Raw genomic sequence first — 17,049 nt, forward strand, 5'->3', positions numbered from 1 at the left:
AGCTGTCGTCAATTCGAATACTAATGTAGAGTGCCAAAGACGATAGCTGTCGTCAATTGCCTTTTTTGACGGTGGGACGTGGATCAAAGCCTTATGTATGTCCTGTACAAATATTGTAGCTATTGAAGCTGTATAACCTATTTTACGGACTCATCAGGTGGCGACAGTGCTCTCCAGATTAGAGAAAGGTCCGGAAAACAGCCTGAAAAAGCCCCGTGATCAAAGAGAAACCGCTCATGCTGCAGCCCAGAGCCATGTAGATTGCTCTGGCTGCATGCTGACGGTGCCTGCGAACAGCAGTCAATCCGCTCCCACAACTGAGCCCCTCTGCATCTGTCTGTCTGTCTGCATAGTTTCTTCACACGATTAGCCGCTAGAAAAGCAGCAGCCGACACTGAAAAGCCAAACCTTTCCCTGCAGTCCGGTGTGGCTTTTCCTGTCGCGCTGCCTGGGAGGTGGCGCACAAAAAGCACTCCGAAAATAGACGCTGGGTGCGTGAGGCTGTGTGTTACTAGTGTGGGGAGGAGTTTGCAGCTGAGGGGGGGAGAGGGGGGTGGGGCACGCAGGGCAGCACACAACTACACCACGTCACTACATCAGAAAATATTAGCTAGAGTCAGTGAATGTGCTTGAAATGCTTCATTTCACAAAAGGCTGAATATCTCAGCTTCTAGATGGAAATGCCTGTTTTTGCTGTTTTTGACCTATCTTCTCCGGCTGATAACTAAAGAACGGAAAATGGTATCAATAAACTTTTTTTTGCTGATGATACAATAGAGTCTCCTTGTTCTTTTTGCGTGTTCGGTGTTACATAGTAATATCACACAATATTCTGTGGGCCTCGAGAAATCACTGAAAACGCTCTGAAACTCTGGCACTGGGAGCGTCCGTTCTCCAAAAGTGGCTGGCACTCAATGAGTTAATAGGTGTTTAATAGAATTGCTTCTGCTGAGACATTGCCTTCACATTGCAAATGACAAAGCAACAGAAAGTAAGTCACTTTCAGTGGGAGTTTGTGACACAGACCTACTGTACATGCAGGCGTGTGACATACGGCATCGAGTAATCGCCGCGTAACAAAGTTGAGCGGAGTGTGACTTTTTTCACACGGCAAAGTCACGATGAAGTGTCAATCTCTCAATAGTGAGAAAGTTGTTTATTTTCCACCCCCCTTGTCCTGAAGGGGCTTTGGATCCATGTTTACACAGTGGAACGAATTCAAAATATGAGTAGTACTGTGAGACTTGTCGCTCGTAATCTGAACGTACAAAATGTATATTGATTTGAACATTCACATTTAGACAGCTGTGTGTGTGTGTGTGTGTGTGTGTGTGTGTTATACATTTTAAAGAGATAGGCCCACCTTAATCAGAATTCACGTACTGTCATTTGTGTTCACAAATATTGGATGAAATGTCTAAGATCACAAATTCTATTGATGTGTTCCTTTAAAGTGATACTAGATTTAAGTAGAACATTTTCAATTTCCCATCATGCACACATTCATAGAAGTTCAGGAGTAGTAGATCTGCCCTACAGTATCATCATAGGCACCCCCCCCCCCGACTCTCATTATCAATACTTTGCAAATAAACTTTCGATCAAATCAAATAATAAAATACGATTCCCTGAGTCCAATTTTACTCGTTCGAATGTATGTTTAAAAAGTGCAATTTTGGGGCGAGACAAAGCGAAATGAAGAGTGGGTCCCCAGAGCAGAGGTTCGCACAGTAAAAAATAAAAACAGAAGTGTCCTACACAACTGATGATCATTATGAATCAGTCTTTTGCTTGACTCAGTATGTGTGACCTCTCTTCCAGGTGGCCAATATGTTTTACATTGTGGTAATAATGGCTATAGTCCTGCTGAGCTATGGCGTGCCCAGGAAAGCCATTTTGTACCCAAACGAGGAGCCCAGCTGGACGCTGGCCAAAGATGTGGTCTTCCAGCCATACTGGATGATGTACGGGGAAGTGTATGCCTATGAAATCGACGGTAAGGACGATGAGGATGGTAGGGGAGATTACGAGGGTAAGGACATTTCTATTTCAAGCTTCTCACCGTAGCATGGTGGCTGATTGCCACTCAAATAAAAGCACTGGAAATCAAACCCACGACGGCCTAATCATCCTGCCCTTCACCGCCCCCCTTTCGCACGCACACAAGCAGCCAGCGCTCGTCTCTTCGGAGAGGACAGGGCTTTTTGCTCCACCGCAGCATTGACTGCCTCGACTCTGCTGTAAGCGGTCAGGATCAAAGGAACGCGATGAAGTGATCATCAGTTGAGTCGGGAGCATTTGAAGCTTAGTTGGAACAAAACACCTGGCTGTGCTCCATAACCTGAATTGGCATCCTGAGGCTTCACTCACTGCTGTAATTCATCACGTGGATTATCATTGTTATGAGCTTAGCCCAGCAAAAGAACTGGAGTTGGTCCCCGGGCATGGTACTGTAGCTGCCCACTGCTGCTAGTGTTGTGTATAGGATGGGTTAAATACAGAAGATACATTTGGTTGTACTTGTACAATGACAGTCAAGGAAATCTTAATCTCTTAATCTCCTTAAGTATTTAGTTTCTTGGAGACTGTATGTGCACACCTACAGTACATTGTATGTGTGTGTATTATTGTAATTGGTATCTTTTCTCCACAGTGTGTGCTAATAACACTGAAGCTGCAGTAAAGTCCCTGTGTGCGGCAGGAGTGTGGCTAACTCCTCTCCTACAAGCAGTCTACCTCTTTGTACAGTATATACTAATGGTCAACCTCCTCATCGCCTTCTTCAAGTAAGAGCACAGTTCATACTGCGGTAGTTTTTAAACTTTTCTTTCTGTGTGGACCCACATACTGTATTGCAACAAAGGAGACAAAAAAATGTGCAAACAAAGGGAGCAGAGCTGTTGTTAAATGGGTGGCAAGTCTAGGACAGAGCAGGCACAACACTCCATTCAAAAAACCTTTACTTTTATTATGCTTCTTTTTTCATGCACAAGAATCAAATTGATTTTATAGGGTGTTTAGGCTAATGTAACAGATGGTTATAGGCTGCTTGCTAACCATTCATCCAGTGGTTTCTGCCTATTTTGTGCTGAATTTATTTGGAAAGGCTATATCAACAAGAAAGAAAGAAAAAAAAATCCTTAGTGGAAAAACTGTTAAGGCCAGCAATGTTTCCAGAATAATTTGCGAACCCATGACTCAGCTTTGGGTCCTGGTTCTGAAAAACACTGGTAAATTAGACTGACATGCGCTATAATGGCTTCACAGAGCTAATGTGTGCAGGATAGTGGGTGTCTGTTGCACCACTGCTGCATGCAGATCTCTGGAAGGGTCACAAGCAAGTATTCACTGCATCGTTAAGGAGCTACCATTTTTATACCATATGTTACTGGAAATAATTCACACTGCATCCAAACATTGAAAGACGAAAGAAGTGTGAAACCTGAGCTTAGCTTCCGTTGAGTTTTTGCAGATCGTACAACTTCATTTCAGTTCTCCTATATTTTCCAATGGAATTTTTCATCTTTGTCAATGGTCATGTCAGTCTTGTCTCTGTTTTCCAGCAATGTGTATATCCAAGTGAAATCGATGTCGAACCTTGTGTGGAAGTACCAGCGCTACCACTTCATCATGGCCTACCACGAGAAGCCTGTCCTCCCTCCGCCCTTCATCTTCCTCTGCCACGTCTACTCTCTCTTCTACTGCATGTGCAGGAAGAGGAAGAAGGAGAACACCTACGGACCAAGTATGAATATAAAACCCTGTCTTTTTAACATTAACAAAATATTTCCAGTACCAGGTTTGGTTCCAGGTACGTGATGGAGGACAAATTGTTCATTAGTTAAGCATTGATCTGCAAATGTCTCTTTTATTGCTCTCTGCCATGTAGAACAAATGTTTTTCAACAAGATACTGTTGCTAATTTAATATCTCCAGCAGTGACTGGTCTGATTTTTGTATACGCGTGCACTTTACATAGAGTATACTGTATGTGTAACTCATCTTTGATTTCTTCTCCTGCAGAGCTGTTTCTGACAGAGGAAGACCAAAAGAAGCTACATGATTTTGAGGAGCAGTGTGTGGAGACATACTTCCACGAAAAGGATGACCAGTTTCACTCGGGGAGCGAGGAGCGTATACGCCTTACCTCAGACAGGTGGGTCTCTCATTGCCCTCCCTAGAAGCAAGGTGCAAAGAGCTATCAAGAAGCAAACATCATCATGCAGCATTTAAAATCAGCCACATTAAAATATGACCTTAAGTGAATACAGCTGAAATGGACACATCACACATTTTATAAATGGCACTGAACATGCTATGCTAGTAGTCCGTTATTTCAGTACTTATTTTTATTTTAAGAATTGTAATGATTAAAATATAGTGGCTTATAGAGACTGATCTGAGCTGTGGAAGACTAATGCTACTCTCTTCTCTGTCATTACTCAGGGTTGAGACCATGTGTGTTCAGCTAAAGGAGGTTGGGAATAAGGTCAACCTTATCAAGCGCTCTTTGCACACACTGGACTCCCAGATCGGGCATCTCCAGGACCTCTCCGCTCTGACTGTGGACACCCTGAAGGCCCTGACTGCCCAGAGGGCATCGGAGGCCAGCCATGTCCACAATCAGATCACCCGGGAACTCAGTCTGTCCAAGAACGTGGTGCCCAGCCTCGCCCATTTGCCAACAGACACTGGCCCCCATTCTAAACCTTCTGTGCTGGGCAAACGTAGTGTGGGGGCATACTTTGGCTCCTCTTTTCCCCAGGCGAGGGTCAACATGGCGGATTCTCTTTTTGGGATGGGTGCAGGAGGAGGGCCCGGGCCGGAGAGTAGCCGGAGATCTGGACTCGGGCCGGTGATAGGACCGGGGCTGGACCCTAACTTTAACCCGGCGTTTAGTCCAGAGAGGAGGGGGTTGGTCGGGCTAGGGCACTTTGCTGCAGAGGCTGGCTCTTCGAGCAGCGCCAGTGCCTTCGTCCCCAGTGCGGTGGCCGTGTCCCCTCCGGAGCTGCGTCTCCGAGGCCACTCTTTCACCCAGAGGCAGCTGACCCGTCCACAGGAGCTGGGCTTCTCCGACTCCCCCGCCAGCCTGCCCAACGTGCCCAATGTGCCCTCTCCCGGGGCTCAGTTCTACGTCAGCAGCACCCCCTCCCAGCCCAGTGGCTCCAGCCACCCAGAACTTGCCCTAGCTGGGCTTTACCAACACCTTATGCAGCCAGACAGCACCGCTGTAGAGTTTGGGGCGTTTTTCGGTAAGTATCAGAATGAGGGTGAGCCTGATGTTGATGAGGAGAAAAAAGATGAGGATGGAAAATGTGTGTGTGTGTATCCTACTGTTGTCATCGTTTCCAAGAGTTCGGGCTCTACTCGCCCCGCCTGCTTGCCTGCTTGCACTGCAAAGCCTAAGAGTTCAAATGGGTTAGAAAGGAGGGAGAGAAAAGTGAGTAGGGTGTACGTGAACGAGGCATTCTGTGACGATGAGGGCAGGACCTGCTCTCTGAGTAGACAGGGTAGAGACACTGAAGTCCCATTGGCCCCGGAGGCTGCCCGTCAGATGGCTTCATCACCGCAGGGTGACGGCCACAAAAACGGCCCCCTACCAGGCTGCGCCCTCGCCCCTGCTGTGGCACCCAGGAGGCCCGGCAGACGAAGGAGCAGAGAAGGGAGTGTGTCAGGACCAGCGGCCGCGCCAAAGGCCTCCCGTCGGGGGCAGAGTGGGTCAGAAGTCTCCCTAAACGGCAGGAACTGGGCAAGAGAGCCAAACGCGACCAGAGGTTTGAGTCTTAGCCGAGCTACAGGGCTGCGTCTGCTGGGTGCTCGGGCCTCTCCATTCCACCCATCAAGTTCCCAATAGACCTTCTGCTTTCTCTGGTCTCTGCTCTCTTCTTCTCTCTGGACCTTTTGTCTTGGTGTTTTCTTTATTCTATTGGTTCTGATGTGATTGGAGCATGAGTGATTGAGTGGTTGAAGTTTGCAGCCCTAACTATTATTGGTTAAGGATTTGTTTGACCAGGTGAAGAGATGAGTTTCTGAATCAAATGACTGAATTGTGATTATTCTGCCATTCTGGTGTCTAGACTAATGTTAGAAAATTAGGGCTGCAACTAACGATTATTTTCATAATGGACTAATCTGTAGATTATTTTCTCGATTAATTGATTAGTTGTTTGGTCTATAAAATGTCCGAAAATGGTAGCAAATGACGATCAGTGTTTCCCAAAGCCCAAGATGGTCAAGATCTCAAATGTCTTGTTTTGTCCACAACTCAAAGATAATATCAGTTTACTTTACTGTCATATAGGAGTAAAGAAACCAGAAAATATTCACATTTAAGAAGCTGGAATCAGAGAATTTAGACCTTTTCTCTTAAAATTGTCCTCAAAATGATTAATCGATTATCAAAATAGTTGTAGATACATTTTCTGTCGATCGATTAATCGTTGCAACTCTAAAGCAAATGAGACAAAAACAATGCACAAATCTGGGCCAAATAGTATTTTCAAATCATTATTGGATTTTTTTTTTATCTGCTTTGTTACCAGATGTGCGGGGCATTGTTATATAAAGAAAACGTTAGGGTTGTCCTACAACCCAGGTTTTACGCGTGAAAACGAGGATTCTCACATATGCTGAAGCCCGCCTAGCGGCGCTAGGTCCGGTTGATGCGGCAGCAACCACGGCGACCCCTGCAGCCTGCGCCAGGGAGATCAGGTCCGCGAACCAGATCTGCGTCGGCCACAGCGGAGCCACCAGTGTGAGTTGCAGGCCCTGCCCCCTCACCCTGTCCAGCACCTGTGGGATCAGGGGGATGGAAGGAAACGCGTAGAGGCCCTCTTCTGGCCGACCGTGGGAGCCTGGAAAAGGCGCCCTTGAAGCAGCGAGCTAGGAGGTGGAGAGGGGTTGGCCCACTCAATGCCGAGCTTAGCTACGGCCCTGGACAAAACCTCCCTAAACTGCCTCTGATAGGACTCACCTCCCAAGTCCAGGCTCCTCCAGGTCTGCCTCCTCATCCTGAGGAGCATCCGCCTCATCCTCACTGCTCACTTATGTCTGGGTGGAGGTCGAGAAAGTCCTCCATGCGCGCTCCGCATGTCTGGGTCCCAAGCAGGACACACAGAGCCTGTGACAATCGTCGGGCGCCAAGCAGGCCTCGCACTGGGTTCACAGCTGAAGTGCCCCGACCGTCACGTTAAGATCCATGCTAGCTAACGGAGGTGAAAGCAGCCCGAAAGGTAGCTAATAGCTAGACTGTATGCTAACAGAGGCGAAGCAGTCTGAACACTAGTCTATTTAGAAGAGGCTAGCTAAGAGCTAGCGAGAGAAGCTAGCTAACTTCAAAGTAACCGCGGCTACCTGACAAGCTAGCAAGGTGTTAATAACACTGCGTGTAGCCGACAACACGTGCAAAAGCAAAGAACACAGCACTTAGCTTTGCTCCTCCTGAGCCGGTGTCCGTCACCCGAAGCAAAAGTAGTCTGCTGGCTGGAGATGACTCGACGGCCAATGTTTCCCGTCCGCTGGCCTTGCAACGGTGGGTAGTAAGACGAACTTTGGCTAACGGAGCTAACGTTTGGAACGTTACCGCAAGCTAATGCTAGGTCTCTTAGAGAAGAAGTGCGACTAGTCAGTGAGGCTGAATGTGCGCAAAGTGAGGATCCTCAGCCGGTATGCGCAGGTCATGTCAGAGACACGGGGGCGGTTGTGGGTGGCTGTGCCAATCACCGGCTGAGGTGTGCCAGGATGCCGTGTGGGCACCTGGGTGGGTTTAAAGGTCATTTTCAGAGGTAAAAAGAAAGGCATTCAGTTCAGCGCCGCTAGGCGGGCTTCAGCATATGTGAGAATCCGAGTTTGAAACGAAGCAAAACAAGAAGTACCAGGAAATACATAACAAATTTCAACCATTTCCCTGAGATTGTGATTGACATTGTACCTGACTCTTATCTAAATTGTCCTTATGCTGCGAAACCCTTGCTAATTTGGTACTCTAAACCAGGATAAAACAAATGCTATGAATTGATTGCAAATAGTAATTTAACCAGATTTCGAAGTAATAAAGTAGATTGATTTTTCTCCACATATTTTCCGCTAATCTTGCATGGGGGTGGGGAGAAATCATAAACATGAGCTATGCCATGTTCATCCTTAAATCAGCTGGATGTCTCCCTCTGGTGGCCTGACAGTGTATTATTGGTTCACTCAGGACACAAAGACAGTATGGACCTCCAGGACTCTTCACCTAAAGAGATGTCCACCTCCAGCAGGCAGCACAGCCCAGCCACACGCAACAGACAGCAGGTGTGTCCGTCAGTTAGTTTGAGATCTGGAGGCTTTAGTGTGGACCATTTTATAATCTTCATTTGTCCAGGTCAATCTCATTGAGATCAAATATGTTTTCACAAGAATTATTTGTTCAGAGTTACGCCCCCATCGGGATATAAACAAAGCCGGCCATCCATCCCAACCCTTATTTCAAGCTCCACTAGGCAACTTTGCATGTTGGCAAAGGCGCTCCTAATTTCAAATTCAAAGTGCTTTACAGATGAATAAAAAATATAGTATACACACACACACACATTTTAGATGCATATTGTGTGAACCCATATGTTTTTCTTTAATTTTCTTATCCCCCGTCCCTCCTGATTCTACTCGATCTGATATTGATGTCAGATCTTGGTCCACAGAATGGATGAGAATCATACAGGGTAAAGATAAAGCTCTGTCACCTAGCTCTTTGTGTTCCTAGATACAGCTGTCATCTACAGTAGCTCTTGAGATCCTAGATAAAGCTCTGCCATCTAGCTGTTTTGAATTCCTAGAAACATTGGCTTAAATTGTGGCACATTCACTATGAATCAACATTTAGGGACATGTGTTGACCTTCTCACAGCTTCCTGTGTGTCTGTCTGTGTCTCAGCCTGAGGCTCACGGCCACATCAGGACCGTCAACTCATATGCCGGCTTCACAGAGTTTGACAGGAGGCCCCGCCTTCCTTCATCCTGACTCCAGTAAGCTTGCGTAAATACATGAACAACACTAAGAAATGATCTGCTAAGAAAGATCTTATAATATATATTTCAGTGCACTGCAGCCCTAGCTCAGCTATATCTGATCATTTAAAAATCAGTTGCTACATTGATTGATTTTGGGTTGAGGGATTTTCCAGGTCCCTCATTTTCATAATAGAAACATACTGCTATTAGTTGTAATATTTTAAAATGATCCTTAATTAAATTCATTGGTAATTTTTTTCCCTTTTTCTTTTCTGCCTCTGTAGCTCTGACTAAGGAGAGGAGCAGAGTGTCAGCTGAAGACATCCTCCTCCATGAGGACCCCAGGGCTGCAGTGCTGGTGAGAAGTGTGTGCGTGTGCACGCGGGTGTGTGTATGTATGTTGTCATAGACAGACTCTCATGTACACTTAAGAACACCACTGTGTACAGTTTAGTCTGACTCGTAATGTAAGCAGGGTGCGGGTATAAGCTCTGCCATTGGCTCTGACCATTTCAGTCTGAGCGAAGGGAAATCCCTTTCTCAAATGCCTCCACCCCTCTGAAACAACAACGCTAGCAAGCAAGCTAGCAGCCTACACGTTGAAAATGGCAAGTTTTGAGCAGGCCTGCTTAGTACTTTTGGTGGATGGGTGTATCTGTCTGGCTATACCTGAGTAAGTGAAGTCAGACTCAAACAAAGTTTTGAGAGATAGTCTGGCAAGCAAGACTATGGCCATGTTCACATACAGGCAAATCCGATTTGCTGCTAAAGTCGTTAATCATCATTATCTTGATTGGTTTCCCAAATCTGATTTGGGAGTGTGTCCGCACTGCCACAAATCTGATTTGGGCAAGTGTTCAAGTCGGATCTGTGTGTCCAGATACGATGAGCCAATGAGCCAACATACAATGTTTCTGGCAGTGTTTGCATGTCTGCTCTCTGCTCTTCAAGTCCCCGCCCCCTGCAAAAGACACTCTCAAATCTGATTTGGGTGATCACGGCATCCACACTGAAGTCACATCAGTCGAAAGCAGATTGGAAACTACCTCCATATGTGGTTTGGGACATGTGACACAAATCAGACTTGGAGCATCCAGACTCATAAAACCAATCTGGATAGAATCATTAATAGGTCATTAAAGTTCACAAATCAGATGTGGCCTCCTAGTCTGAACATGGCCTATGTACAGTTAAACTCTACTGTTCACTATTTCTGTCTGTTTTTTGTTGTTGTTTTTTGGACAACTCTCCTTTTCTCCACCAGGAGAGAGTTCAGGTCAAGTCAGCCCAAGCCAGCAGCCTGTAAGTATCCTCTCCTGACACACACACACACACACAGAGCTGCAAACCAAATACGCAAGATGCAATAACCTCTTATCTTTATGGGAAGTCCTAGCTAGAAGAGGAAACTAGACTGATTTATAATGATGTATATTTCACAAGGCTGTTGCAGTTGACTGCCCTGTTTTTCCTCCCACTGAGACAATGCAAACACACACTGTAAACCCCTGTAAATACTTAACGTAAGTCACAACACCTTACCCAGCCACTGACATCGATGTGAACTAGCTTGATTTGCATTTCATCTTGTGCATTTTGCTAGGTTATTTAAGCTAATGTCTGTTGTGTTTTTTTTCTCAGACGAGCTCCTGGGGATGATCCTCTGAATGGTAGGAATTGTAGTTTCACTGAAATGCCTCTGTCCACACTTGTCTGTGCATGTGTGTGACAATGCTCCAGCAGTAGCCTGCAGAAAGTTGGCAAGTTTACTGTGACAGTACATGCCTTCAGACAGACGTTTTTGATGCATTTGGTGTCGTCTGAAGCGTCAACAGCAATATCACACTATCTTGGCTCAATTAGCCGAGTGGCAATAGGATCAAATAACATAATCGTGAGTGGGGAGGGGGGCTTTGTCTGAGTGAGGAGAGGCACTCAGTCTCAGGCCATGTTTAGACGACAACCGTCTCTGCATAAAACGGCAAACTAGCGTTATGTGCTCACCTTTTATTTCGCATTTATACACAGCTGTTGTGATAACGATTTGCGTGCCGACTGAAACCGCAAAAGCGTCAAATGAGCCAGAATAACATTGCAACTTCTGGTTAAAACCTTCACAATAATGGTAATTAAATAAACTAATAGTCTTATTGATGCATGTTGCAACGTTTTTTGTGTGTGTGATCCGAAATACACAGAAGACATATAGAACACAGACAACTTAAGTCAATTTTAAAACGTAGTCGTGAGTCGACGACCCTGATTTTTATTTACCCAGTTATCAATACGGCTTTTATTTTGAAGGTAAAAATGCCTAGCTTCCCCTATTCTGTCTGTTTCTAACAGGCTTGATTTAGCTTTGTGAGTAAAGTTTAAATGAATTTTCCTCGCGATAGAGTGACACAGAAGTCACAATGGTAGCCTAATAAACTGCTCCAGATTGGATTACCGAATAAAAACCCAGTAAAGCAACATAAAAAAGACCTGAGCACAATTGGGACTTCACTTGAGGAAATGCATCGCAGACAGTGAGTTGTCTTCAATTATTCAATGCGGGAGACAGTGATTAATAAGCTATGTGCGATGTTAGTAGGGGGACTTAACGCAGATTATGTGTTTTTAGCAAATCGTTTGTTGAATGTCAATGCGACTCATTGTGCCTGTGCCATAGGGCTGTATAGTATTGCGCTAGTTCAATGCTCCTATTGCCTACCATTGTCTTCCATGGTGAAGGGGGGCTGTGCCATTGTTACGCGCAAATCAACCCCCCTGTACATGCGTGCCCCCCCCTGTGTAAATGCATGCATCCACTAGGGGGCGCATGCACTCCACCATTGAATCTGCCTGTCTTGACTTACTTGAAGCAAACTCATTGGCAAACTCGAGTCTGCACATGTCTGCTGCGGGGGCGGGGCTTGGTGGGGAGGCAGTTTTGTCCGACCAGCAAACAAGCTTTGTTAGAATGAATACACCCAGGTGTATCTTGCTAATACGTTGAATTACCAGGAGATTCATGTTGTATTCTTCAACTTGAAATAGATGTAAACATGCACATCCAAGGATCGAGACTTCGGGTAGGTGCTGAGACGAAAAAATATAACAGTGAAACAAATGAAAAAATCGCTCGCACACTAAAATGACTCCTTTTTGATAGCTTTATTGCACCAAGTGCAGTGGTAACGTTTCGAGCCAAACAGCTCTTCGTCAGACAGTATTCTTCAACTTCAATTCTTTTTTATTGTCACTTTTTACTGTGATTGTAATTTTTTTCCTGATGTAATTTCATGTGTTCCATTGTTGTATTGTTTTATCTCTTCTATTTCTGTAAAGCACTTTGAATTGTTTTTGGCATTAAATAAAGTTGCCTTGCCTTGCCTTGCCTTGCCTTGCCTTCAACATTAAGCTTCTACTAAGGCCTCAGAATCTTTCATAAGCATTCCTTACCCAGACTTGTGCTAGAGTCAAAATGGTTTTTCGTCAATATTCTGTTGTTTTCTATTTGGTCAAGTACTATTTTAAATAAACAAGTTAAATGCAATTATTAGCCTCATTTTGATATGCAGGCAGGCTCCTTCTTTCTTTCTGTGTTCAAAGCAAGTCACAAGGCTGTCTGAAACAAAACAGATAGCCTATAGGTTTTAATCTAGTTAGTGACAGATGCTGAAATGCTATTATTTTCAAGCAAAACACATGTAGGCCTATTCCTTGTTGATCAGTCTACCAACCATTAATACATGTTATTTCAAGAACCTTTGCTTGTTGCATTCTCTCACACATGCAATACATGAAAGAGACAGACATGGTTAGCATGATGATTGTGAGAAACAACCTGCAACAAGGTGTGGTCAATCTAATTGTGCCTGTACAGAATAGAAAAAATTGCCTCTTCACATTAAGTGTCTTTCTAAAGGATATTAACACAATAAATGCATGAATCTCCCAATTGAGGAATTTATCATCAGAGAGCTTGTAATCTTGACGTCAAAATTACCACTTACGGTCATATTGTGACCCCAATAAAGAGGAACTAGAAAGACTAGAGCAAGGTGTTTGGTTTTCCCAGTCACCTGGTGGCAGAAATGTGGTACAGCAGGGGACACTTCTGCATGAGGCGTACACATAGACAGTGGAAGAGATGTGAGGTCTTGGGGACAAGCATGTATGAGAGGGCAGAATTGCCCATAGAGAGGAATTAACTAATGCAAAAGACAGCAACAGTCATCAAAGCTCTCTGTGGTGCAGTGGTTTAAGAGCTGACTTTTGGCTGCAGAGGCCTTGGGTTCGAATCCCACTGTCTGTTGCATGTCTTTATAACGGTTTGTCTACTTACTTGAAAGGCCATGCATTCTTTAGTCGATTAATTGATTGATTGATTGATTGATTGATTGATTGATTACTAACACCTATTTTTACAGTCCATCCTTTGGCAAGAGATGAAATGTTGGTACTCCAATTAATTCAAAACCTAAATATAGGCTACATTTGGAAACCTTTCCCTTTAAATGGGCTAGTGTGTACAGACGAGACTTGATGAGGTTCCATTCTTTTATAAGCCTCCATGGGAGAAACATTTGTACACATGGTGGTGGAAATGCGGTACTGCAGGGGGACCTTTTTGTCCAGACACAAGTGGAAGGTGAGGAGAGGTGTTTAGACAGGGGGGACAATCATGTATGGGAGAGCAAGGTTGCACATAGAGAATTAACTAATGCAAAGCAGCATGAATGCCACAAGAAGTCTCTGTGGTACAGTGGTCTAAGAGTTAGCATTTGGTCCATGCTGTAGACTTGGAGGCCATGGGTTCAAATCCCACCTGTAATCTTTGTTGCTTGTCCTTATTATAACAGAGTATGTCTACCTACTTGTAAGGCCATGAATTCTTTAGTTTATTCATTTATTTATTTTACTGACCTGTTTTTACAGTCCATCTTATGGCAATCTAAAGAGACCTAGAGATGAAATGTTATTTATTTATTTATATATTTATTTATTTATTTATCTATCTATCTATCTCACTAGCACCTGTTTTTACAGTTAAACATAAGCCTCCATGGGAGAAACTACACATGGTGGTGGAAATGCGGTACTGCAGGGGGGCCTTTTTGTCCAGACACAAGTGGAAGGTGAGGAGAGGTGTTTAGACAGGGGGGACAATCACGTACGGGAGAGCAAGGTTGCACATAGAAACGATTTAACTAATGCAAAACACACTAACTGCCATTAATGGTCTCTGTGGTGGAGTGGGTTAAGAGCTGACTTCTGGTCCATGTTGCAGATTAGGGAGGCGTGAGTTCAAATCCCAGTTGGAATGTGTTTTGCATGTCCTTATTATAACAGAGTATGTCTACAGCACGTAGCCTATAGCCTACTTGTCAAGTCATGATTTTTTATTTATTTATTTTCTTAATTACAAAGACACGTTTTTACAATCCAACTTTAGACGGTTTTAACTTGACAATTGCCATTCTAAATTGTCCCTAGCTTCCTTCCAGTTGCAGTGTTTGCTAATAAAATAACTGACAGGAATTAAGCTAGGTTTCAAACTGTTCCCTAGCAACATCGTTCCGTGAAAACTGTCTATATTTAGTGAGATTTGAAGATCTGAGGTAACGTACTGCCTGCCTGTAAATGTAGCAGTGTTTTTATGTCCAGATGACACCTGGCGGCTAAAATGTGGTACTACGGGGGGCAGGTCTGTCCAATGCGTTTGTTTACATAGGGGGGCGCGCATGTACAGGGGGGTTGATTTGCGCGTAACACCATCACTTGAATTGCGTTTCCCCACTTTACACTGCAACAGTAAGGGGCAGCGTTATCAAGAATTCCACTCTGTCACCTGTTTTCATTTTTTTGCATTTTCACCCTCCCGTGTAAAAGAAAGGCACTAAAAAAATGCTAAAAAAGTTTGCCGTTTTATGCGGGGAGCGTCGCCGTGTAAACAGGGCCTCAGACTTTGAAACCGCTTGCTATAGGCAATACTGACTTATTGTCACCTGATAGTTGAGTTTTAACATTGGACTATCCAAGTAGGAATGTTTACACATGGGTCACTTCATAGGAATGAACAGAACATTCTACTTAACAATTTGTTTCACACACGTTTCCCAATAGAAAGTCATGGAATCTCGCATCAGGGCCACAATGGGAACCCTGCGATCAGATGTATGTGTTTGTGTTAGTGAGTCATGTGTTGCTGCATGCCGGCTTTATGGTTCTCTCCTCCTGTGCTTACAGCTGCAGCTTGTCTCTACACCGCATGGCATGCCCACCTGGGAACCAGGAAGGACTGTGAGTAACACAGACCGCACCGCCAACTCAGATACAGCTATATCAGTATTGTTTATGCCATGAATATCAGCAAGACCCCAGTGGTTTACAATGTTTTCTCACACAGAGACCAATGAGCTAATGTTACTAAGAAACCAGACCTGGGTGAAGTAATACATATTTACAAATATTTTATGGTCTATCTTAGATAGATGGATTTCATACACTGTATACTGTATATCTGTAATCAACAGCTTGACAATAATTTGCAACTACTATGATTTTTTGTGTGTGTGCCTAGCAACAATTCTTCTTTCCAGGAAGTAAAACGGATGCATTCAATTATATATATCAGGTATCCATAGATGAGACCAGTAGCTTGTATATAGCTTGTATATAAGTATTACTTTGTTCTCATGTGCACTGTGCTGAATTGACTTGCTTGTAATCTAGTAGTCCAGAGACCTCTACTGGTTGATAGTGTAATAGCTCAGGATGTTGGCTACCAGTGATGCAGTGATCTCGGCTCGCATCAAATTCAAGACACTGGTACTGGCCTACAGGGCAGTACACCAGTCAGCTCCCCTGTACCTGCAATCTATGGTCAGGTTCCAAACCTCTCACCGCTCCCTTCGCTCCTCCACCAGTGCAGGTCGCCTCGCCCCTCCTTCGCTACGGGGGCTCAAAAGTCGCTCATCCCGATCTCGACTCTTCTCGTCCCTGGCACCTCAATGGTGGAATGAGCTTCCACCTTCAGTCAGGACGGCTGAATCACTGCCGATCTTTCGGAAAAGACTAAAGACACACCTTTTCAGGCTCCATCTGGGCCCTTCTAAAATCTAACTTATTTCTCTCTCTTTCTAAAATAAAACTAACCTAACCTAAACTTGTACCACTGTTCCTTTAGAATTTGTAGTTGTCATAGACTGTGCTCCATAGTTGATTGCTCTATTGCTGACAAAAATGTGTTATTGTAAGTCGCTTTGGATGAAAGCGTCTGCCAAATGACGTAATGTAATGTAATGTAATGATGCGCGGGTCAGGGTTTTTTAAGTCTGCACAAACCCAACCCGTCATTGGAGCCAGATTCTGGGTAACCCGCGCATCACTATTGGCTACCCATCTGAATTCAGGCGTCTAAATAATTATCACTGACGCATTCACCAGCTTTTTTCAAATAATTTTGTTGACAGTAGGGTTAATGGCCGACATCTTTGTTTCCCCCTGTAGCCATCGGCTCCCCTTTCAAGCCCATGGAAAACTACCAGTATTCAGGTGAGATTTGGATTCTTCCAAACTGTTATCTAGACTCTAGGGTGGAAGGGTCCACTGTTAATATAATTCTATATAAGTTCCAGGACTAATAATTGTAGATTATTGACAATATTGAAACATTTTGCCTGATTTAGAATGCCAGAGTAGAAAATGGTCAAAAAGTTGACACAAAAGTGGATAAAAATTTGATTTTGTTTCTTATATAATCATGAGCACAGCATCCAGCAATTCAGGATGATCATGCAGCACTGCAGTTGTTCCTCTCCAGCTAGAGTTGTTTGTGTGTGTGTGTGTGTGTGTGTGTGTGTGTGTGTGTGTGTCTTTGTGTGCATGTGTGTGTGTGTGTGTCCTGTAGCTGTGGAGCGTAACAACTTGATGCGGCTGTCCCAGAGTATCCCCTTCACTCCTGTGCCCCCTAGAGGTAAGACTGGGTTATATTTGCATATTTGCGTGTTCAGTTAGGTGAAACTACCTGTGTCTCTGTGTCAGTTAGAGAACGAGGAAGTTAGGGTGCCG

General features: G+C 44.4%; 1 protein-coding gene and 1 pseudogene across 2 annotated transcripts in view; both read left to right on the forward strand.

The window, feature by feature from the left end:
• The window catches only part of LOC310791642 (asc-type amino acid transporter 1-like), a 557,867-nt pseudogene that overhangs the window by 493,283 nt on the left and 47,535 nt on the right, over positions 1–17,049 (forward strand). The window lies entirely within an intron of this gene.
• LOC310791152 (transient receptor potential cation channel subfamily M member 7-like) overlaps positions 1–17,049 on the forward strand; it is a gene marked incomplete at its 5' end in the record, with an annotated part of 36,029 nt that overhangs the window by 7,722 nt on the left and 11,258 nt on the right. Inside the window, 14 exon segments of the mRNA XM_083652845.1 lie at positions 1,822–2,032; positions 2,654–2,786; positions 3,564–3,745; positions 4,024–4,156; positions 4,447–5,774; positions 8,201–8,295; positions 8,909–8,977; positions 8,979–9,006; positions 9,276–9,349; positions 10,256–10,293; positions 10,633–10,661; positions 15,226–15,279; positions 16,489–16,533; positions 16,889–16,954. Of these exon segments, the coding sequence (XP_083508971.1) occupies positions 1,822–2,032; positions 2,654–2,786; positions 3,564–3,745; positions 4,024–4,156; positions 4,447–5,774; positions 8,201–8,295; positions 8,909–8,977; positions 8,979–9,006; positions 9,276–9,349; positions 10,256–10,293; positions 10,633–10,661; positions 15,226–15,279; positions 16,489–16,533; positions 16,889–16,954 (2,485 nt within the window).

Source organism: Poromitra crassiceps (assembly GCF_964638095.1).
Source record: "Poromitra crassiceps genome assembly, chromosome: 16".
NCBI classification, from domain to species: domain Eukaryota; kingdom Metazoa; phylum Chordata; class Actinopteri; order Beryciformes; family Melamphaidae; genus Poromitra; species Poromitra crassiceps.